Source organism: Cervus canadensis, chromosome 24 (genome assembly GCF_019320065.1).
Source record: "Cervus canadensis isolate Bull #8, Minnesota chromosome 24, ASM1932006v1, whole genome shotgun sequence".
In the NCBI taxonomy this organism is placed as follows: domain Eukaryota; kingdom Metazoa; phylum Chordata; class Mammalia; order Artiodactyla; family Cervidae; genus Cervus; species Cervus canadensis.
The window spans coordinates 2630110-2654420 of NC_057409.1; the positions used below are offsets into that span (position 1 = coordinate 2630110).

The 24311-nt window shown below is 44.7% G+C and overlaps 1 protein-coding gene across 8 annotated transcripts in view; it reads right to left on the bottom strand.

The window, feature by feature from the left end:
• UBR4 (ubiquitin protein ligase E3 component n-recognin 4) overlaps positions 1–18416 on the bottom strand; it is a 130646-nt gene extending 112230 nt beyond the window's left edge. For 7 of the 8 annotated variants that reach the window (XM_043445860.1, XM_043445861.1, XM_043445856.1 and 4 more), the window contains exons 1-11: positions 18196–18413; positions 10658–10755; positions 9386–9489; positions 8510–8639; positions 8263–8402; positions 7344–7446; positions 7090–7231; positions 6814–6938; positions 3279–3403; positions 2600–2659; positions 2311–2501 (exon numbers count right to left, since the gene is read on the bottom strand). In XM_043445860.1, the coding sequence (XP_043301795.1) occupies positions 2311–2501; positions 2600–2659; positions 3279–3403; positions 6814–6938; positions 7090–7231; positions 7344–7446; positions 8263–8402; positions 8510–8639; positions 9386–9489; positions 10658–10755; positions 18196–18371 (1394 nt within the window). In that variant the 5' untranslated portion in view covers positions 18372–18413. Of the gene's footprint in view, positions 1–2310; positions 2502–2599; positions 2660–3278; positions 3404–6813; positions 6939–7089; positions 7232–7343; positions 7447–8262; positions 8403–8509; positions 8640–9385; positions 9490–10657; positions 10756–18195 lie in introns of all 8 variants that reach the window. The other variant, XM_043445862.1, reaches the window with a different exon arrangement.
• Positions 18417–24311: the final 5895 nt, after the last annotated feature.

Consider the following 24311-nt stretch of genomic DNA (forward strand, 5'->3'; position numbering starts at 1 on the left):
AATTGTGTCACTGAAAATGTCTACAATATGTAGTAACAGTGATCCTGTTTTCTTAAATATACCTGTTTTAACATATGTACACAGAAAAATGTCTGGAAGAACGTTTGCCAATTTGGGTGGCAGAATTTTTGATGATTTTTTTTGCTTCCTTGTGACTTGCTACCTACCACAATGTATACACATTCCTTTTAAATCTCAGGAAACTACAACCACCTTTTAAATGTTTCTTCAACTTCAAAAGATACACCTATTGGCATTCTACTCCCTTTACGATGCCAAGTGTAACAACAGACACTCAAAAATCACAAACCGTTGTTCTCTCTGGAACATGCTTACCTCCCTACTTTGCCTGGTGTCTACTGCCTACTATCTCAATGCCTATTTCAGATTTCAGCTCAGTACACTTCCTCGGGAAAGCCTGCCTTGATTTCTCTAGCCAGGTCAAATGCCCTTATTATAATACTCTCTAGACACAACCTGACATATATTTGCATAAATATCAACTTCTTCTCTTTTCAGAACATCTATTTTGTTTGTCCACTGCAGCATTCCAGAACTCATACAGAGCTTGGGACAGACAAGGGAGTGAATTATGGTTTGCTAAGGTCCAGAATTCGACTTCCTCCTTGAACTCAAGACTCACATACCTAAGCCTACTCAGCATCTCACAGAGCCTACCGGTCCTCTCAAAAAGCAGCATGGCCCAGATGAAATTCTTCATTTCTTCCCCTTCCTCTCACTCAATCTATTCCTAAACTGTTGTGCCCTCTCTCAGTAAATTACACAATTCCAGATGCTCATGCCAGAAACTTCTGACATATTTTTCACACTCAACATTCAAGCCACCAGCAAATCCTATCATTTCCCAACATGACTCATTCTCCCCGCCTTTCCCAGCACCACCAGACTCCAAACCCCCCGCCCCAGCTCACTTGCTCAGAGGAAGGTGTGAGCCTCCCACCTGTTCTCGCTCCCTCTTACCTTACAAACCCACATACAGTCTACTCCCCGCAGGGCAGCTGGGTTCTCAGTCACTAACAATTCAGATCTTATCACTCCGCTCTTGCAAACCCTCTGATACCTACAGCTTACACCTGGCCCAAGGTGATCTGGCCCTGGCTACCTCTCTGACTGGATTTTCTACCACTCTCCTCCTCAATTTCTCTGCTCTAGACACACTGACCTTGCTGATCCTTAAAAATGCCAATCATACTTCCACCTGGAGACCTGAACAATTCTACCTGAAATATTTTCGAGGATCATCTGTCACTTCACTCTACATCTTGTTTCTAGAGCCCTTTTCCGAATATGCTAACTAAAATAACAGGCCCTGCCAGTCCCTAACTTCTTGTTCTGGCGTATTTTTCTTCACACCACTCATACATGATAATTATAAATCTACTGTTTGTTATAAAACGACTATTTGTTCACTGTTGTTCCAGTTAAAACATAAACTCTAGGGCTTCCCTGGCGGCTCAGTGGTAAAGAATCTGCCTGCCAGTGCAGGAGACACGGGATTGACCCCTGATTCAGGAAGATCCCACATGCCGGAGGGCAACTAAGCCCATTCACCACAACTCCTGAGCCTGTGCTCGGCAACAAGAGAAGCCACGGCAGCAAGAAGCCTGCACACCAGAGCGGCGGAGACCCAGACAGCCTCAGATAAACAATGTTATTTTAAAAAAAAACAAAAAAACAGACTCTATAAAGTCAAGGAGATTGTTTTGATCAGTGTCTCAATGCCTGGATAGAGCTTAGCGGTACCTGGAAAGGACTGAAAAAAATAAATGAAATCCAGAAATAAGCCGGGGCTTCAAAAATAAAACCTCAACAACACAGGAATCATATCTCTAACTCATTCCTGGCAAGCAAAGGTTTCTGTCCAGACTTCATCAAAACAGCAGCAAATGTTTCAGGAAGTAATAAGCCATGAGGCCAGACAGAATCCTCACATTACAGGTTCAACGTGCAAGTGCGTAACCAATTCCAAGTCAAACGAGCCCATTTTACAAAATAGAAGCACCTTTCTTCCCTAATTTGAACCTCGCAGAAGTCCAAAAATGTGTATTACACAGGTATTTTCTCCCTCTTACAGAGAAGGAAACAAGATTGGAAAGAATGAGCGATTTACCCAAAATCACACAGCTATGATATAGAGACAGTGAACTACAATCATCATCTTCGTTGTTCAAATCAACTGGATGGAGACTAACTTTCCTGTTGCTATGGAGATGAAAGGAGTTACACCAGCTCCCCATCAAGAGAAAACAGCAGGGAAACGCGACAGGAGTGCATCAAATGGACACATACCCTTTCCCAGGGCCCAGCTTCGGAGAGCCCACTCCCTCTTTGGTACGAGAAAGGATGTCTCTGACTCGGAGAGCAGCCAGTGGATCTTTCTCTTTCCCCTTATCAGCCAAGGCAGTAGGACTGAGGTTCAGTATGAGGAAAAGGCTGTTTAACAAACACCAGGCACCCAGCAATTGGAAGTTCTGGTAGTGCTGTTGAAAAAGGCACGAAATATAAATATACAGACAGAGATTCTACAGGCTACACATCTTAGAGACTACAGGTAAAACAGGAGGCAGAGACGTCTTACCTCACCACCAGCCCGGCGGGAACTGCTGATTGCTTGTCCAATCATGTCATAGATTTCAAGCTGTCCAAAAGTAAACATACGCAAAAATCTGAGCAAGGTGACATAGTTCATTATAAATGCTAAATCCTACCCAAAACAATTTAGCTTGAAGACTTCAATATCCTCAAGTCACTTCCAATGGCGGCTTATCATCATACTTTCCTTGATCCTCACGTGACACTGACTCTGTCTTTTCATTCAGCTCTCAACACCTTCTCAAAAGCGTCCCCTCCACCCCATCTAAAGCAAAATACGCAGGATCACGTCAGATCACTTTCTATCACACTTGTTCATCCAGTCCACTTACCACTTCAGAAACCCTCGTCCCTAACGTCTGCCTCCACTGCAAGCACACTGACACGGTACAGTAAGCCCGGTACAGTGAGCCCTTCTACACACTTGCTGACTGCACGACTGTCTCCCACAAGGCCCACCGCCACCACAAAGCTGCAGTGTCCCCTGCAAGCTACCCAAACTGCCGGGTAAGCAAGCAAGAGGCCGACGTGTCAGGCCGACCACCCGAGGCGGAGGGGTATGGAGAGCACTCCACGCCCTTCCCTCTAATGAGGAGCCAAGCGGAAGCCGCCATACTCCCTCAACTGAACACTCGGGGCTCCCCGCCCCCAGAGGCAGAGCTTACACATTTCTGGACGATTGTGGCAGCGTCACTCTCGTAGTCTTCCTCTTTGGAGCTCGTGGAGCCTGTCCGCACTTGCTGGGCACTACCCACATGAAGGATGGCCATGCAAGTTGCCACACTCACACCTGAGAAAGAAAAGAGACACACACTCCAAGAAGCTGAAACACAGAAACATAACCCACCCGCAGCAATTCCAGGATCTGATACTGAGACCCCATCAGGGATCGGCTCAACAGACAGGAGACTGAGCAAATTCCGGGAGACAGTGAAGGAAAGGGAAGCCTGGCGTGCTGCAGTCCACGGGGCTGAGACTGAACAACAGCAAAATGTGTTACCATGTGACCCAACAAGCACACTCCAAGATATATTTACCCTAATGAGCTGAAATCTTCCATCCACACAAACACCTGTACACAAATATTCATGGTACCTTTAGTCACAACTGTCAACAAATGGAAACAATCAAGATGTCCTCTAATAATCAATAATCAATCAATCAATAAACAAACTGTGGTGTATCCATACAAGGAATGGCATCACTGACTCAATGGACAAGAGTTTGAGCAAACTCCAAGAGACAGTAAAGGACAGGGAAGCCTGGCGTGCTGCAGTCCATGGGGTCGCAGAGAGTCGGACACAACTTAGAGAGTGAACAACAGTACAAACAACAGCTACCAAGGCACAGAAAGACAGAGAGGAAGCTTAACTGCACACAGCAAGCCCTCCACATCTGCAGGTCCTGCATCTGGAGATGTAGCTGGTGGAATCCGTGGATGGGCCATCTGCAGATGCTAAGGCCAACTGTACTACACCATTTCACACAAGGGACTTGAGCATTCACGGATTTTGGTACCAACAGGAGGGTCCTGAAACCCCCTGCCCCACCCGCAAGCAAAAGAAGCCAGTCTGAAAAGGCGATGATTCTAACAATAGGACTTTCTGGAAAAGGGAACTATGGAGACAGTAAAAGATCAGCAGTTTCTAGGGGCTGGGGTTAGGGGAGAGACTACCAAGTGGAACATCGGGGATCTGGAGGGCAGTGAAAAGATTCTGTATCAACATCAAAAACCACAGAACTGTATGTGAAAAAGGAACCCTAATGCAGTGAATCACAGATTTCGATTAATTATGTATCAGTAATGGTTCATCAATTACAACAAATGCAACCTATTAATGCAATATGTTAACAAAAAAAACTGTACACGGGGTGAGACAGTGTATGGGAACAGAACTCGGTACTGTTCCAAATGCAGAGTTTGGGAACACTGCATTTTTCTGCAAACCTAAAGCTGCTGTAAAAATGAAATCCAGGACATCCCTGGTAGCTCAGGTAGCTCAGTGGTTAAGAATCCACCTTCCAATGCTGGAGACCTGGGTTCAATCCCTGGCCCAGAAGATCCCACATGCTGCAGAGCAACTAAGCCCGCGCACCACGGTTACCGAGCCTGCTCTCTAAGAGCCCGGGAGCTGCAACGACTGAGCCCATGAGCCGCAACTACTGAAGCCGTGCTCCACGAGAGACGCCAGGGGAAGCATACTCACAACAACCAGAGAAAACGCCTGCACAGCCACAGAGACCCAACAGTCAAAAGTAAATAAATAAGTTTTTAAAAAATGAAATCTATTACTTTTAAAATATTTTTTAAAAATTTTACAATGATTAAAAAAATAATCTCACACTATTTCTCAAAAACATCTAGGCCAAATCCCTTTCTTTACTTCAAATCCCAAGTGATCAAATTTCAGTAACAAACCAAATCTGGGGGCTCTTTAAAACAATGAAGAACTTTTTTTTGGCCACGCCCACAAGGCCTGTGAGAATCTTAGTTCCCTAACCAGGGACTGAACCAGCGCCTGGGCCGTGAAAGCACGGAGTCTTAACCACTAGATCACCAGGGAGTTCCCTTAACAACTAAGAATTTTTAAGGACTCTTAATTCTTATCAACGAAGCACAATGAGATGCACAGGATATTCAAGAAACTCCCTGAAAATTGAACTTCAGGAATCCCAAACTTAAAAATGCAAAAATCAAAGCCCGAGAACTGCGTGTGAACACCGGGAATGGGCTTGGAGAGCGCGCCTGCTCCAGGCAGCCAGTGCTCTCTCCCACAGCTCTGCTCTCGCTCAGGCCCTGCGTGTGTCTTCCCCGAATGACCGAAAATCCGTCCCAGCAGATCTTTCAGCCTCCCAGGTTTCCCCACTGCAAACATCCTGCGGACTACTGCTCCAGTGTGCTTGCTGGAGTACAGCTCAGATCATACCACTCTTCAAAATTTGCAATGGCCTCTACTGTCTACAGGATGTGGTCCAAATGACTGAGACTGCATTCTGAAGCCCTCTTTGAGGAGGCCGTTCCGGCTGTAGAACACCCACTAGTCACACACACACACTCTCTCTCAAAATGCTTCCCCAAATACCAGGATACTTTTGGTCCTGCTTTTGCCTCTGGCTGAGGGATAGCCGAGCTGAAATCCTACCTGTCCTGCAAGATACATCGACAGAACAACTTTGTGACTATGGCCTTCCCCAGTGAAAGTGCCGTTATCTTTACATGCCTATACACACAGAGGTGTTTATAATAAAGCCATTCAAAGAATGCAGGGAGATAATTAACCTCAGCAATTTCTTCATGCTCCCAAGGTCAGGTTTCCAAGACTGTTCAAACCCTCACTCACAGAACCCAGTAAACATCGGAAATTGTGAGGCCTCCCAAGACATACCAGGAGTATGGTATTTAAAACCAAGGATCAGTGATTTGGGTTAAAAAGTCACCATAACAATAACTTAAAAAAGCATAAACACCAGCTGTCAGGCCCCACTTCCAAGGCAGCATAATCAACAGGAAGGGAGGGGATTTTGTGGGAGCATGGAGAAAAACAGTCATTGTATTTATCAATATAAACAGATACCACCTGTTCCAGAAGGCTTCCTCAAATCTGCTCCCACAGCAGGGCGCCATGGCTCCCTTCTCTGTATGCCTGTAACATCCTATGATCTCTACTGCCTTTAGCGTCTCCTGTTTTATATCACATTCTGTGGCCCGATCTGTCCTCCACTGCTCAGGTATAGGCTCCTTGAGAGCAAGGATCACAGGCTGCTCATCGCAACGTCCCCAAAGCACAAGGATCACAGGCTGCTCATCGCAACGTCCCCAAAGCACAAGGGTCACAGGCTGCTCATCGCAACGTCCCCAAAGCACAAGGATCACAGGCTGCTCATCGCAACGTCCCCAAAGCACAAGGATCACAGGCTGCTCATCGCAACGTCCCCAAAGCACTTAGCATGGTCTTCTGACGCAGCAGACACTTCCATGTGCACATACTATGAAATCAAACATCCACGTAACACAACAGCAGCAGCTGAGCAATAAGGGAATTTACAAAACTCCTACTGAGACCTCATTCCATCTAGATGAGATGCTAGATGATCCTTGGGGGAAGGGACCAAACAAGGGGGAGAGAGTACGCAGAAGGATCTCATGGTTTCCAGAAAGTCTGTGCTTGGCTGAGGAGATGATCAGACGTAACTGCTCACCTGCATACAAACAACTCAGGCTGAGGACTGTCACATCCTGCAGACGAGAAGGATTGAGAGGTTCCAGCACAGGTAGAGAAAGGGTGTCCAACGCCATGGTTACATCAATCACCAGAGAATGAAAACTGGAACATAACAGAAGATTAACAAAAGTGTCTCTGACTCACTTGCTTCTATAATCTGTTAAGGAAAGCGGGCATGCCATAAAAACTAAACAGTTTTTCTCTTTTGCAGAAGTTTTAAAATGTAAAGCACATGCACCCTGGAGCACCTTACCCATTACGAACAGCGGTGGCATCTGCTACTGTCGCAGGCATGATAAAGAAGGAATTGGCCAACACCGCATCTTGAAACCGGTTGATGTAGCGCAGGAAATAGGGCAGGTTCAAACACACACGCAGGAGCTTCTCTGAGCCGCCTGAATTAATGAAAAGGCTCAACCTTACAAACAGGCTTCTCCTGCTTAATTCTTTTCCACTTAAAGAAATTTTGAAAGCAGAGAAACCAGCTTTTTGACAACAGAGTCTTACCAAGTTCCTGAAGACTAGCCACATTCTGAGCTATGAACACATTCTTGGTTTTGATAGCAGAAGCTTGGTCTGTGGATGACTGCTCATCACTTTCTCCTTCCGCCTGAAGAGAAACAAAGGATGTGAAAGGCCTGTGAAGACACTAGCACCTTGGAACTTACCTGGTGGTCCAGTGGTTAAGATTCCATGTTCCCAAGGCAAGGGCCCCAAGTTCAATCCCTATTCAGGGAACTAAGATCCAACATGCCATGGGGAATGTGACCAAAAAATAAATTAAAAAACAAAAAGATACTGTCACCTGTTGATTGTCGTCCTCAAGGTCAGAACAGAACCAACTATACAAACTACAGCTGCTCCAAGGATACTTGTCAGACTCCCCGGTTAATGAGGGGAAAATCCTCTCTAACATAGGGAAAAATACAAGCTATTTTTCTGGGGGAGGCAGGGTGGTGGTGGAGTATATAGCTTTAAATACATTCTGTAACTAGCACAGAGTGATGCCTTTCAGAGTAGGAGTACGGGTTCTTTGCCTACTTGCACTGAGAAATTGTCAGAAGAATGGTCATCAAAATAGTAATCACTAGAGACTTCCCTGGTGGTCCAGTGATTAAGATTCCATGCTTCCAATGCAAGGGGCATGGGTTCGATCCCTGGTCAGGGAACTAAGACTCCACATGCCATCTGGCATGGTCAAAGATATAAATAACTGTACTGTTAAAAAAAACAGTAATAACTGTTGACAGAAGGAATCGGGATGAATGCTACTTATTTTCAGGTAGTATTCTTCAACTTTCTTTCTACCCTTGGCAGGTACATCATTTTATATCACAAATATAAAATGCATGCGTTAGCTGTTTTTTCTAGTATTATCATCTTAACAAATCCTACAGGATGAGGTCATTTGACTGAAGTAACTCACCTGAGTCTGTGGACCTACAGGTGATGATGCTACAGTTCTAGGGTTGAAAACTGACGTTAGCTGGTTCAAAAAATTCATCTGGACCTCCTTCTGCTTCAGCTCTGGGCTTACTGGTGAGGCCAGTTCTTTCTGATCTTCCACTATAAAATATGAAACAGGAGAGCGATGAGGAGTGTCACTAGCAGACCAAAGAGGAACAGCTGGCAAGGGGAGTGGCCAAGAAACCAAGTCTGGTGGAAGCGCTCACCATCTGAGAGTGTCTTCACTGTCTGGGGCAGCTTGGCCGACTTCATCATTGCTGTAAATGTGATGATTTCAGTTCTGTCTAGTCGGCTACAGCCAGTGCACAGGCCCTTGATGAGGAGAATCAAGTGTTTCTGAAAAGAAAACAAATTCAGATATGCCTTTTAGAGAGGCCTCCTCTGGATTATATCAAATATGCCTTTTACAGGTTCTATTCTTTAGCGACTTCTAGCTGGCACAAAACCAAATTTAGGTTCAAACCAAGAACTGCAAACTTGGGAAGCAGAGATCACAAGCTGATGATCCTCAGACCACATTTCCTTGCAGGTCTCTTACTGGTCTCACAGTGATGTCGTTGTTCTTTAATTTGAAGTTATGGCTACCTTTTTAAAACAGGGAAGGTTTAACATACAAATCCAGGTTTCCTACCTCTTTCAATAATTCACAAGATCAGCTGAAGCCAAACAGTGATTGATCCCTTTATAGCTGGGTCACACACCCTTCTCAGCCAGCATACTTGACTCATTTTACGTTACTTGCCTGGCCCCCATGGTCATGTATCTTTGTAATCTAGAAAAGACCTCTGCAGCTCTCTATACCAGAGGCTGATAAACCACAGCCCCAATTTGCCCGCTATTTTTGTAAATAAATTTGACTGGACCACAGCTGTGTGCATCCATTTACATACTGTCTGTGGCTGCCTTCACACTGCAAAGTCAGAGTTTAACAGAGACTGGATGGTCAGCAAGTTATCTCCTGTGTAGCCTGTTACAGAAAAAGTCACCAATCCCTGCTCTGTGCCATCCCTTCTCCATCATTCCATGGGTTAGTCACAAGCCTACCTCAAAAGAAGGGCCAGAAACAGGCCCAGCACTCTCACCTGGGACACAGCGCATGCCTCATCTGGATTCTCCAAACGCAGGAGCGAAAACTCAATCAGGACTTTACAGGCTGCCGCCACAGACGGAAGCTGATTCCGGGGAACTGAGAAAGGAATAAGCTTTACTTAACCTCAGCCTGAACTTCAGCCTCACAGTCAATGAACCAAATAAGTTTTGAGCTCCACATGTCCAACATTCCCAGTATCATTCTATCAGAATCAACAATCCATCAGGCAAACAAAGGCATCTTGTCACTGATAATCATCAATTGCTTCTAGATCAATTTATCCTATATTTACTAGAAATTAAGATAAGTATAATAGGAAATACATCACAGGAAGTAACAAGCACTTCAGATACATTAATCCATTTAATCCTCAAACCGATGCTATGACATAGATATTGTTAACCTCTTCTCTTTTTTAAAAAACATAGATAAGGAAAGTAAACCATAGAGAGGTTAAATAATTTGCCCAAGTCACGCAGCTAGACTCAAATCCAGGTGTCTGGCTCTAAAGTTCATGCTGTTACCCACTAGAATATACTACCTCTCTTTCCTGTCTCTGCAGTGGGCTTCCCACTCAAAGTTTCTCCAAGCTAAAAGTGACTCTTACACTGGTAGCCAATGCCTAGAATAAACAGCACTGGACACCAAAAGATTACTCAGAACCCTCTAACTTCCTTTCATTTTGCTTGCTTAGCAAATTATTTAAGTAAACAAATAATTCAAATTCTTCAGAACTACATGAATCAGGCTTGGGGGAAAAAATGAAAATGCCAAGTATCAAAAATAGTGGAAAGTAAGGGACTGGTTACTTTAGGGGGAGAAAAGCTTAAAAGATGGGGAACTGAAGTTGAAATCCTTCATATACCAGAGAACACAAAAGGAGAATTTAATTTCTCACCAAAACCAAATAAGGAAGAGAGTCTTGGTTAGTGGCTGCTAACCACAGCTCAGTATCCCCACCTAACCCTCCAATCCCAGCCATCCCCCCAAAATTAGCACATTAGTAATTACATATGTAAAACCTATAAGAAAGCAAGGAAAGTTAATGGTTATGACACAGATGTCCAAACCAAGCAGTCTTTCAATCCCTCTGGCTGGCCTCGGTCAAGAAGCTTCCGAAGCCTCACCACACGGACAGCCGTCTCCACTCTCGGGTGGACAGGTGAGAACTAACGCACAGGCATCACTAACAGCGTGTTCAGACAGGATGACACGCAGCCCCCACCACGAGCCCTTAAAGGGGAGGACGAGGGGGAGCACTCACTGAGGCCGCAGACTGTCGTGACGTAGTGTGTGGCAAGTGCGACAAAGGAGGAGTAGAATGGCTCGAACTGCTTCTCGTGGTGCAGGATTTCGGATTCACTGCAAAAAACCAACATCTACTTAGTGCTTACTATAGGCCACATGCTCCAGCCCTCTACAGGCATTACCTGACTTCATCTTCGTAGCAATGCTACTTGGTAGGCCCTGTTACCATCCCTATATTCAAACTGAGAAAGTGGAGCTTAGAGGTACCAAGCTTAGTAAGTGGCAAAGGCTAACAGGAAACACTTCAAAACTCACTTAGAATTAAAGAAACACAAGTAAAAATCCAACAGGATACCACTGTGTCCTGTATTGATAATTAGCAAAGACCAAAAGCTAATAATGCCACAAGCTGGTCAAAAGAGGGTAGAGCAGGACACTCAAAACACTGTTAGTGGGAATACGGACTACGGGAACGCATTTTGAAGACCAAACAAGGCCAGTCCGTAACACAGCAACTTAAAAAGAATAAACATTTCAAGGGAAGAAATCATCTGATGGGTGCTAAAATCCAAAATTCTTCAGGTACCAGAGTCCTCCACCCCACTCCCCACATCCACAGGATATATAGCTAGATCACAACAAAGTGATTTTTAACCACATCCCTTATCTTTACCAGAAGAAATGGCCTCTTCAGTGAAAATCTGGAGCCCAGCTACGTCTAAAAGCTGGATACATTAATGTCATTCTCTTTACGGCAGTAGATGCTAATCACAACCCATGAAACAAGAAGGCAAAGAAAAACACTAAAATGTATGTTCTTAAACGGAAAAAAGAGCAATGTGCTTAAAAAGTTTCCACAGTAAGTTAATTCTCCAACAAGAACTATCAGCCTAGGAAGGGAAACATAAACAGAGTCTAGACTCGGTTCACTTGCCAAATCAACATGGGAGCCAAAAAGCAAGTTCCACGTATGGAAGGTGCTAACGTGAGTGATGAATTACCTCAAACAGCACTTAAGAGTCTGACACTTCCCTCTTTGGGAATTCATCAAGGATAAACAGGTATTATCAAAGACCGGTTCCTTATCTTAGAATAACTCCCTTACTAAAAAATTTATTTATGGAGCACCTATGATGTGCAAGAATCTCCCTGCCCACCAAGGATCATTTCTTTCTAGTTGTGGGATGGACAAAAGAAAGGAAACAAAATCCCTAAAATATCAAGCAACACTCAAAGTTCACAGGGCCATCACAGTGCAGGGGGGAAGGGGGGCGGGGGCGGCGTCCCACCACACCCAGAAGAGAGCTCCCCACCCCTGCTTCTACCTCTTGGGAAGAGCTGCTCCTTCACTCCCATCCTGACACCCCACATTCATAGTTCTAAGGTTCCCCCACCCTGTAGTTTGATGGATTTTATGAAGCATTTCCCTTCTCTGCTTTATTTCAGAACTTCAGAGCTGCTTACTGCCACCCCCCGCCCCCCATGTTTTTCAACCGGACAGGTTTACCACAACCAAGAGAATCACTGCCCATCCGAAGAAGGAACTCACTGCTGTTTCCTTCTCATCCTGATAATAAAATACGTCCGAAACACAGGGGTAAACACAGTAACTTTGTGGTTCAAAGTTGCCACATTATGATTAAACAAACCCTTCCTCCTGCCCTAGACATACACAACTGCCTTATTCCGATCAAGAAACAATACCCTCTAGGGAAAGACGGACATGGACAACAGGACAAAAAAGAGCAGAGCAGTCCTGAGCTCCACTCACAATGTGCTTAGGGCAAGGAAGGATAAACCTGGGAAAACCCGTTTTTAAAAGACTAAAAGGGGACAGCAGGCAGGTAGACACGTGGCTCAAAGGACAGTGTCTCAAAGGACAATGTCGTATCTTGTGATTCTAAAGAAACGTGTGTGAGGAACCTAGTAAAGAAGTGTCGCCTCCCTTTTTGACCGCACCCTCGTTCCCTGAGAATCTGACAGACACCAAGTCACCAGAGGAGGCAAAGAAATGTAAAAATGGAACAAAGAGCAAGATATTAAGTAGAAACGCGAAGAACGTAGAAATTGAAGGCAAGTAGACACAGAAGAAAAACAAGGAGACATAAAGGTGAAAATATTTCTCCTCCAGGCAGTCAAGCTACTTTCCTTAAACATGTGCTTCGCCTAACAAACTTTGCAACAAAGTACCACAGAGCCTAAAAACTGCTGAAAGAACAAAGAATCTGAAGCAATTATATTCCATTTTAAAATAAAATTACATGCCAATTAAAAATAAATGCAATGCAGAGTACAAAGGAAAACAGCAGTTAAGCAGCCAGGTCAGAAAAACCCAGTTTGACTTGTAAGTGAAAAAGAACTAGCCAGGGTCTGGAAACCTGGGTGTTCCAGGAAGAGTGAAAAATGTAATGGGCAAAATAAAAGACTTCGGATTCACTGCCGCTTCTCCCTCTTGTTGTTTCGTCACTAAGCTGTGTCTGATTCTCTGACCCCATGGACTGTAGCCTGTCAGGCTCCTCTGTCCATGGGATTTTCCCAGGCAAGAATATTAGAATGGGCTGCCATTTCCTTCCCAGGGGATCTTCCCCACCCAGGGATCAATCCCATGTCTCCAGCATTGGCAGGGGGATTCTTTACCAGTGAACTTATAACTATATAACTAGTTATGTAACTACTAGTTATATCTTTGCCGTCAACTGGGGAAACTCAAAGCCCTTTCCCCTCACCAGAATCACCAGCTCCCAAGTATAGAATCCACTGAGTTTGTTTCAAGATACGCTTATAAACAATCACAACAAATAAATTAATGAGATACAGAAAACATTTTAAAAATATATGTTTAACGAACATCCACTGTGTGTCACAGAGTACTTAATACATGTTAATAAACAAGTGAAAATTTTCACATACGTCTCTCACACTCTCAACAAACCTGTAGGGAACGTGATATTGAGACACAGAAACATTACCTAATCTCACAACTAACTATAGGCTTCTCACTCTGGAGTTGGCTTTTCTTTTGAAGGTCAATCACAAACTCAACTGATGATGGCACCAATGTACCCCTTTCTCCCGCTTTAAGATTTTTAGAAAATGACTGTGCATTATCTATGGGATGTTACTAACAACTTCTGCCTTCCCAAGTAGGTCTCCTTGGTCTAAGTTTCATCAAATAGCTGGGAGGCAGAGACTCGAGGAGGCTTATCATTAAGAAAGGCAGGACAAAAAAAAAAAAAAGACAGGACAGCCTAGGAAGGACTGGCTCAGGAGAGTGAGTCAAAGTCGCTAATTCACGTCCAACTCTTTGTGTCCCCGTGGACTATACCATCCATGGAATTCTCCAGGCCAGAATACCGGAGTGGGTAGCCTTTCCCTTCTCCAGGGGATTGCCCAACTCTGGGATCAAACCCAGGTCTCCTGCATTGCAGGCAGATTCTTTACCAGCTGAGCCACAAGGGAAGCCCAACGGAAAGGGACTTTTTTTTTAATCTACAAAGACTCATAGAATTATTCAATGACAACCATGCTCACCAGCATATCCTGCACAGAGTTAAGAACAGAATTCTGTATTTGATAGTACATACAGTTACATTCAACAATTACACTAATCAAGCCCACATACAGCATGTGCTCCATTAAGCTAGTTTTAGCTTCATTTCTGGTCTAGAAAAGTAAAGGTATTTGAAAGATTTTTAATCTTTACTACTAAGGGAGGCCTGGCATGCGTTTCATGGGGTCGCAAAGACTCGGACACGACTGAGCGACTGAACTGAACTGAACTGAACTAAAAGACATACTATCAACAAGCGGCAGAAATGAAGTCCGCTTCAAGTAAACTCAAATTATCTTTTTCTTTTAAAAAAATCACTTTTCAGAGTTGTTGTTCAGTCGCTCACTCGTGTCCGACTCTTTGTGACCCCATGGAATGCAGCACGCCAGGCTTCCCTGTCCATCACCATCTCCCAGAGTTTGCTCAAACCCATGTCCAGTGAGCTGGTGATGCCATCCAACCATCTCATCCTCTGTTGTCCCCTTCTCCTCCTGCCTTCAGTCTTTCCCAGCATCGGGGTCTTTTCTAATGAGTCAGCTCTTTGCATCAGGTGGGCAAAGTATTAGAGCTTCAGCTTCAGCATCAGACCTTCCAATGAATATTCAGGATTGATTTCCTTTTGGATTGACTGGTTTGATCTCCTTGCAGTCCAAGGGACTCTCGGAAGAGTCTTCTCCAACACACAGTTCAAAAGAATCAGTTCTTTGGTGCTCGGTTTTCTTTATGGTCCAACTCTCACATCCATACATAACTACTGAAAAAACCATAGCTTTGACTAGATGGACCTTTGTTGGCAAAGTAATGTCTCACTTTTTTAATACACTATCTAGGTTTGTCATAGCTTTTCTTCCAAGGAGCAAGCTTGTTGAATTTCATGGCTGCAGTCACCATCTGCAGTAATTTTGGAGCCCAGAAAAATAAAGTCTGTCACTGTTTCCATTGTTTCCCCATCTATCTGCCATGAAGTGACGCCTCCTAGTTTATCCATACTAATCCCTCCTTTGTTTCAGTTTGGTTACAAAGTCAAACTAAACAAACAGGGTTCAGAGAAATCCCTGGAGGTTCAGTGGTTAGGACAGGGGATTTCACCGCCAAGGACCCAGGTTCACTGGTGTGGTGCAGCCAAAAAAACAAAAACGAAATTACAGGATCTGGACCTCAGAATTATTTCATCTACCTTCTCTTCAACCCAAAGATCAATTCCAATTATAAAGGTATGAAAAGATAGAGACAGAAAGTAGAATGGCAGAGTACTGAGGAATCTCAGAGCATGTGTCATCGTCCCCAAAAGTCAAAAAAGGGAGGAATTCAGGGAATGAGCAACCAACCACCAGATAGGAAGTAAGAGCTGACATGATGGAGGAGCTAGGACATCAAAAGAGGGTGGGGGTGGGGGAGTGTGGAGGGAGAAGCAAAGAGTAGTAGGCTGTAACAAAAAATAGAAGGTCCCTGGAGGTAAAGAAGAAAAACATGGGAGGCATAACAATAGAAAGAAACACAGGACTGTAGGGGAGCAGTAATCACAAATGCAGAAATAAAGCAGCAGCCAGGCATCAAAACCTCCAAACAGCCAGAGAGAAGGGACTCATAGCGTCTGTACAGGGCTGGCTTTGACCCAGTCCTACACTCAATAGCCATACCTTGACATTCAAGAAATAATTCCACAATTCTTTTTTTTTTTTTTGGAAAGGCAAATAAAACCTTTGAGAAACAGAATATTGATAGCAGGTTATTAATTTTTATGCTCTAAGCCAGGGGTTGGTGAACTATGACCTGAAGGTCAAATCCGGCCAGTCTTCCCGCTCTGTACAGGCCATATTTAAGAATAGTTTTTACCTGTGTCTTTATGGCTGGAAAAAAAAAAATCAAAAGAATATTTTGTGACATGTAAATATCACATGAAATTCACCTGGGTGCCCATAAACAAGACTTTGGACACAGCCACGCCCATTTATTTACATAATGCATATGGCCACTTTCGCCACACAATGGCTGAGTGGACTAGTGCATACATCTCTGTTATGGCCCACAAATTAAATTTACTCTGGCCCTTTACAGAAAAAGTGTGCTGATCTCTGCTCTACACCAACCTGAACACTTGATACGTTTAGGTTGTTTTTAACCGTAAAGAACTTGTAAGCCAGATATTTCTTCTGGAAATTACAGAACCATGTGACAGCAAACCAATAAACACTCCCATGTGCAAGAGTCTGAAAAGATCTTATTGAGAGAGGGAGGGAAAGAGAGAGAGAGAATAACTGCTTTCTGTGGAAAAATGATCTCTCAGACAATAAGTGCAACCTTAAGATCATATTGCTCTCAGAGAGCCTGAAGAGGACACACTGCTCTGTTCCAAAGTTGACTGAGCCACAAAAAACAGCATAGAGACTTCAAAGGTCTCGCCTTCCAATAAAAAAGATGTGCTACTCAACAGCAATCAGTTGGACTTCTCTTCTAAACCATGAAAAGAGGTCTCACTAGCATCTACAAACACAGGCAACTCTTGATTATCTTAGCCATACAGAGTGCAAGAGGGGCCCCTATCACTTATTTGACAAAATTCAAACATACCTTGATGTATTTTGTTTCGGCTTCTACAGGTGGAAAGGAGCTGCTTAACTATTACAGTTTAAAAGACACAGGCCTCAATACTGGATGTATGGGAGTGTGTCAACAAATGACTGTACTACTTACAGCTTATGTCCATAAAAACATAAAAGTAAATGCTCTAAAAAGAGTGGAACACTGTCCATTCTAAGTAACATGACAAGTATAATTTGTGAAAATACCACTAATCCAAATGTTGAAAACAGTTATATAAAGAGGCTACATAATTTGAGAGCAGTATCTTTGATATCTGTTTACATCATCTGAACCTTCTTGGCTTAATAATTAGACAGGAAAATCCATCTGAAAGGTAACTGTGAAGTTACTAAACCAAACCATTATTTTAATCTAATTTATTTTTTAAACCGCATCCAAAGTAGCACAAAGCTAACAATAAACACTGCAATAGACCATCTGTCAAATCATGGGCCTCCCTTGAGAAATAAATAGCAATTTCTAACCTTCTGGATAACATGTAGGTAATACTCTTGTTGGCAGGAAGTTAAAATGAGCCAGTAAGCAACTGCGGAAAGTTGCTGAAGTCACATTTGGCTAGAAAAATGAAAGTGAGACTGGCTTTAAAGGCAGGTCTACCATTAAACCAACGAGAGACCGCTCTGAGCAAGGTTAAGAAAGGAAAAGCCAGGCACTCTGCTGATCCCTGGCCTTGTATGACACAACTCGCATAATCTAAGAATCTCAAAAGGGCAAAACCATGTTAACAGCAAACCAATAAACAGTCCTGATGGTAAGAGCCTGAACATTCTCTGGCTGCGAGACAGTGAGAGTGTGCGGTGTCAGGGAGGAAATGACCTCTGAGAATAACACTAACATAGTTTTAATCAAACAGCGTTACAGCAGTAACATACCATAAATGCAACCTGGAAAAAAAAAGAGTCATCAATACCTTGAGCAGACATAGCACGTGCCCCGACTGATTACTGCAGAACGGAGACCGTTATTAAGTTGTGTGGTAGGCCCCCGATTTAAACCCCGCGGGTCCGCTCCAGTCCAGGCCAGGGGGATGAGCGCGGACGAGAAATGCAAACTCATCGGAGCTTTGACCTTAACAGAGCGGGCAGCCCCAAAGACTGACCCCTCACAGGGCGACGCGTCCCGCAAAATTACTCCCAGCCCGGCCGGCCGCGCCCTCCCGAGAAGTCGTCCTCAGAAGTTTTGCTCGGTGGGGGGGGGAAACTGAGGCACGGGGTGCTCGCACGGGCTGGCGGAAGGAACGCCAGACAAGCCTTCGACTCGCGGGACCGCGGAGCCCAGAAGCCGAGGCCGCGGCGTCCCGGAGCCGCAGGAGGAAGTCGGGAAGCTGGGGGCCCGCACCCTCCGGCAAGACCTCCCATCCCCCTCCCGGCACCCGCCCCGCCGGCGCCGCCGCCCGGTACCTCTCGATGACTGAGGCCACCAGCTGCGGCAACTCCTTCATCTCGAAGGCGGAATAGGACGCGGACAGCAAGGGCCGCACCGCCACCTCCCAGCCCGGGGTCGTGTCTCCCCCCGGGGCCGGGGCCCCGGCCGCCGGCGCCACAGCCGCCGCCTCTTCGCCGCCGCTCGTCGCCATCTTCCGTCGTACTCCTGCGGCTCCCTCCGGGGGCTTGCTACCGGCCCAGCACCGCCTCCCGGGAGGGGGCGGAAGTGACGCGACCGACGCGTCAGAAAGCGCGACGCGGTCGCCGGCCAAAATGCGCAACGCGGGAGGCTGGCTTCCCTACGCTCTCGCAAGGGAAGCGTGGCGCCGCTGGGAGGCCGCGGGGCGGGGCAGGGGGCGGGGTCGAGGGGCTGCGCACAGGCCGGACGCAGCACTCCGGAAGGCGGCGGCGGTGTTAGGCTCTGGGCCTAAGCGCTGGTAGTCCTGCCTGAAGCTGGGGACTGCGTGGTTTCGGTGGGCACCCCAGGGAGGTGAGTTTGGAGCATGGTTATCAGTTGGCTAGACCGAGGCCTCGAAGTAGACCTGCATTCGGCGACTATGACGGCCCCGGCTCTAGACAGCCAAGAAGAAGCGGAGGTCGTAGCCTAATCACCTCCCCGGCTTCACCTCCCGGATGGCCCCCAGGAGTTGGAGCACAGCGCGGCACGGCTCGCCTAGCTCTTTCTCCTTTCACCGTCTCCTGCTATCCTTGCAGTCACCAGGCCTAACCGCTTTTCGCGCGGAAGCCTCTTCTATGTTTCGATTACCCTCATTAGTAAGATTACCAGCTCGCCTTTGCATCACTGTGATTTGCCGTGCAAGACCCCATTCCCCACCTTTTCTACCAGCAAAGCAAGAGTATAAACTTTTCCCTCTCGTTATTTTCTTGTTTCTAGTTGTGACCTTTTCTTCTCCACCTAGACAAGTTCCTTTAGCTCTTGTGGTAAAGCTGGTTTAGAATCTCTCAGTCGTGTCCAACTCTTTGCGACCCCATGGACTGCAGCCCAGTAGGTTCCTCCGTGGGATTTTCCAGGCAAGCGTACCGGGGTGGGTTGCCTTTTCCTTCTCCAGGGGATCTTCCCCACCCAGGGATCGAACCCGGGTCTCTCGCGTTGCAGGCGGACGCTTTACCATCTGAGCCACCAAGGAAGCCCTATGATAACCTACTGCCTTCCACTATATAGGATATCGTGTATGCATCACCAAACCAAAACATTTTCCTTTTAAACCTTCAGATAGCTGTGATGAAAAATAAAAATTTTTGTTACTCAAAATTTCTCTGTAAAACAGGATATATCTTACACGAATCTGTGTCTTATAGAACAGTAACGATGTTGGATATATTTCCTTGTATTGCAGTTTCCTTATTTGCCCAGTGGAGATGATGCAGGTCCCTACCACGTTCACTAGGCTGTTGCCAACATCAAGGAGATAATTTATGCACGTTTTTAGAGATAAATAAACCATTATGCAAAATACCCTTATGCTAATAGCAGCACTACAGATTACCCTAGATCCCTTTGGGTAAAGAATACAGAACTTCCTCTACTGTAGCTGGTTTGGTGGTGCTGAATTCTTTTTGCTTATCTGTAAGGTTTTTTTATTTCTCTATCAAATCTGAATAAGAGTCTTCTGGATAGAGTATGCTTTGCTGTAGGTTTTTCTCCTTTAAGTATTGTGCCACTCTTTTCCTGGCCTGCAGAGTTTCTGCTGTAAAATCAGCTGATAGCCTTATGGGAGTTCCTTTGTACATTATTTGTTGCTTTTAATATTCTCAATCTTCAATTTTTGTCCTTTTGGTTACATTGTATCTTGGTGTGTATCTCTGTGGGTTAATCTCCTGGACAGCACTTCTGGACTTCTGTGACTGTTTCCTTTCCCAGGTTAGGGAACTTTTCAGCTATTACCTCTTCAAATATTTTTCTCAGGTCCTTTCTCTTCTTCTGGGACTTCTATAATGCGAATATTTTTGCAACAACATGGATGGACCAAGAGATGATCATACTATGTAAAGTAAGACAGAAAGAAAAGGCCAAATACCATATATCACTTACATGGGGAATCTAAAATATGACATAGGGGCTTCCTTGGCAGTCCAGTGGTTAAGACTGCGCTCCCACTGCAAGGGGGTGGGAGCCTTGATCCTTGGTTGGAAAATTAAGATCCCACATACCACTCAGCACAGCCAAAAATAATCAATTCAGTCGCTCAGTTGTGTCCGACTTTTTGCCACCCCATGGACTGCACCACGCCAGGCTTCCCTGTCCATCACCAACTCCCAGAGCTTGCTCAAACTCATGTCCATGGAGTAGATGAAGTCATCCAAACATCTCATCCTGTCATCCCCTTCTCCTCCTGCCTTCAATCTTGCCCAGCATCAGGATCTTTTCCAGTGAGTCACTTCTTCACATCAGGTGGCCAAAGTATTGGAGCTTCAGCTTCAGCATCAGTCCTTGCAATGAATATTCAGGACTGCTTTCCTTTAGGATGGACTGGTTGGATCTCCTTGCAGTCCAGGGGACTCTGAAGAGTCTTCAACACAGTGTTCAAAAATATCAATTCTTCAGCGCTCAGCTTTCTTTATGGTCCAACTCTCATATCCATACATGACTACTGGAAAAACCATAGCTTTGAGTAGACAGACCTTTGTTGGCAAAGTAATGTCTCAGCTTTTTATTTATTTATTTATATGTCTCAGCTTTTTAATATGCTGTCTAGGTTGGTCATAGCTTTTCTTCCAAGGAGCAAGCATCTTTTAATTTCATGCAGTCACCATCTGCAGTGATTTTGGAGCCCCCAAAAATAAAGTCTCTGTTTCTGTTGTTACTCCATCTATTTGCCATGAAGTGATGGGACCAGATGTCATGACCTTAGTTTTTTGAATGTTGAGTTTTAAGCCAACTTTTTCACTCTCCTCTTTCTCTTTCATCAAGAGGCTCTTTAGTTCACTTTCTGCCATCAGGGTAGTGTCATCTGCATATCTGAGGTTATTGATATTTCTCCCAGCAATCTTGATTCCAGCTTGTGCTTCATCCAGCCTGGCATTTTGCATGATGTACTCTGCATTTAAATTAAATAAGCAGGGTGACAATATACAGTCTTGACATAACTCCTTTCCCAGTTTGGAACCGGTCTGTTGTTCCACTTCCAGTTCTAACTGTTGCTCCTTGATCTACATACAGATTTATCAGGAGGCAGGTAAGATGGTCTGGTATTCCCATCTTGAAGAATTTTCCACAGTTTGTTGTGATCCACACAGTCAAAGGTTTTGGCGTAGTCAATAAAGCAGAAGAGGATGTTTTTCTGGAACTCTCTTGCTTTTTCTATGATCCAATGGATGTTGGCAATTTGATCTCTGGTTCCTCTACCTTTTCTAAATGCAGCTTGAACATCTGGAAGTTCACAGTTCATGTACTGTTGAAGCCTGGCTTGGAGAATTTTGAGCATTACTTTGCTGGCATGTGAGATGAGTGCAATTGTGTGATACTTTGAACATTCTTTGGCATTGCCTTTCTTTGGGATTAGAATGAAAACTGACCTTTTCCAGTCCTGTGGCCGCTGCTGACTTTTCCAAATTTGCTGACATATTGAGTGCAGCACTTTCACAGCATCATCTTTTAGGATTTGAAGTAGCTCAACTGGAATTCCATCACCTCCACTATCTTTGTTCGTAGTGATGCTTCCTAAGGCCCACTTGACTTTGCATTCCAGGAGGTCTGGCTCTAGGTGAGTGATCACACTATCGTGATTATCTGGGTCATGAAGATCTTTTTTGTACAGTTCTTCTGTGTATTCTTGCCACCTCTTCTTAATATCTTCAGTTTCTGTTAAGTCCACACCATTTCTGTCCTTTATTGAGCCCATCTTTGCATGAAATGTTCCCTTGGTATCTCTGATTTTTTGAAGAGATCTCTAGTCTTTCCCATTCTGTTGTTTTCCTCTATTTCTTTGCATTGATTGCTGAGGAAGGCTTTCTTCTCTCTCCTTGCTATTCTTTGGAACTCTGCATTCAAATGGGTGTATCTTTCCTTTTCTTTGCTTTTTGATTCTCTTCTTTTCACAGCTATTTGTAAGGCCTCCTAAGACAGCCATTTTGCTTTTTTGCATTTCTTTTTCTTACCTCTGGGAAATAGAGGGTTGGGAAAAGTGTTGAAGGGGAAACTTGCTTTAATACTCTCTGGGCATGGGTTCAATTTTTTTTAATGTCTATATATAGTCTTTTAAAATAAAAAACTTAGCAGCAAAAATTGAAGCAGTTCACATTTTTTTTTTTTTTTTTTTTTAACTTCTTGGCCACATGGAGTGGCATATGAGATTTTAGTTCCCCAAGCAGGGATCGAACCCACACTCTGCAGTGGTAGCTTAGAATCTTAACTGCTGGACCACCAGGGAATCCTCAGTGTATATTTTACAAAAAATAAAAGTGCACAGAATGCCATCTACCTTATTTTGATAATTGTCAAATAATGATTGACAAGAATAATAATTGTCAATATTTGAATATTTGGACTTTGAGTCCAAGTAATCAAAGTTCTTTTATTTTATGTAAGAACATATAAATATAACATCAAAAAGATACCTTTCCTTTTTTTGCTTTTGGCCATGCCCCATGGCATACAGGATCATAGTTCCCTGACCAGGGATCAAACCTACATCCCCTGCCATGGAAGTGCAGCGTCTTCACCACTGGGCCATCAGGGAAATCCCCTCACTTCCTATGTTGACTTTATGAGCATTTTTTTAAGTGGTAAAGTAGGCTTATCAGAGCTCCAGGCACAACAGGAAAGGGTGGGTTAGGACTATCTCTTGGCATTTCAATCAATGTAAGGATTCCTTAATACAGGGAGCTCAGCCCGGTGCCTTGTGATGACCCAGAGGGTGGGAGGTACAGTGGGGTAAGTACACATACAGCTGATCCACGCTGTTGTACGGCACAAACCCACACAACACTGAAAGCAATCATCCTCCAGTTTAAAGTAAATTTAAGTATATACAGGAATTCCATACCAGGTCACCAAAGGCGCTGTAGAAACAAGAAACTAGGGGCGGATGTCCTAAGGCTTCTATGAAGAAGATATAACCATTTGGGGAACTGTTTAGTCAAGTGGCAGCTTCATGCTTAGGACCATGAGGAATTCAGAAAACAGCCTGACGATCCCTGGGAGGCAAAGAATGACTGAAATAATAAAATATGAGGATACATCATTCAGGAAATTGTGTGTTTCATAGCCAGGAATCTTGGAGGTCCTGGGTAGCCAAAGTCAACAGGGAAGGCTTTATGGAGTTTAGATTTCAGACAAACCAGATTCTGAGAGGGGAAGAAAGCATTCCAAATAAAAAATAGATTCATGACTTTAAAACAAAATTTTAAATGAACAGAAAGCTATAAGTAATTTTTGGGACAATCCTGATAATTGTAGCTTATGCAATAGTGCTTAGTCATTCAGAGAGTCATCTGACTCTCTGCAACCCCATGGACGGTAACCCTCCAGGCTCCTTTGTCCACAGGGATTCTCCAGACAAGAATACTGGAGTGGGCTGCCATGCGCTCCTCCAGGGATCTTCCCAACCCAGGGATCAACCCCAGGTCTCACGCACTACAGGCAGATTCTTTACCATCTGAGCCACCAGGGAAGCCCTATGTGAAAGTCACTCATTCATGTCTGACTCTTTGTGACTCCATGGACTGCAGCCTGCCAGGCTCCTCTCAGCCCACCAGGCTCTTCTATCCATAGGATTCTCCAGGCAAGAACACTGGAGTGGGTGGCCATGCCCTCCCCCAGCAGACCTTCCCAACCCAGGGATCAAGCCCAGGTCTCCCACCCTGCAGGTGGATTCCTCACCGCCTGAGTCACCAGGGAAGCCCAGGAATACTGGAGTGGGTAGCCTGTCCCTTCTCCAGGGGATCTTCCCGACCCACGAATTGAACCAGGGTCTCCTGCATTGCAGGTGGATTCTTTACCAGCTGAGCTACCAGGGGAAGCCTGATAACTGTAGCTTATGTAATAAAGTGAAGTGAAGTCGCTCAGTTGTGTCCGACTCTTTGTAACCCCATGGACTGTAGCCCCCCAGATTCCTCGGCCCATGGGATTT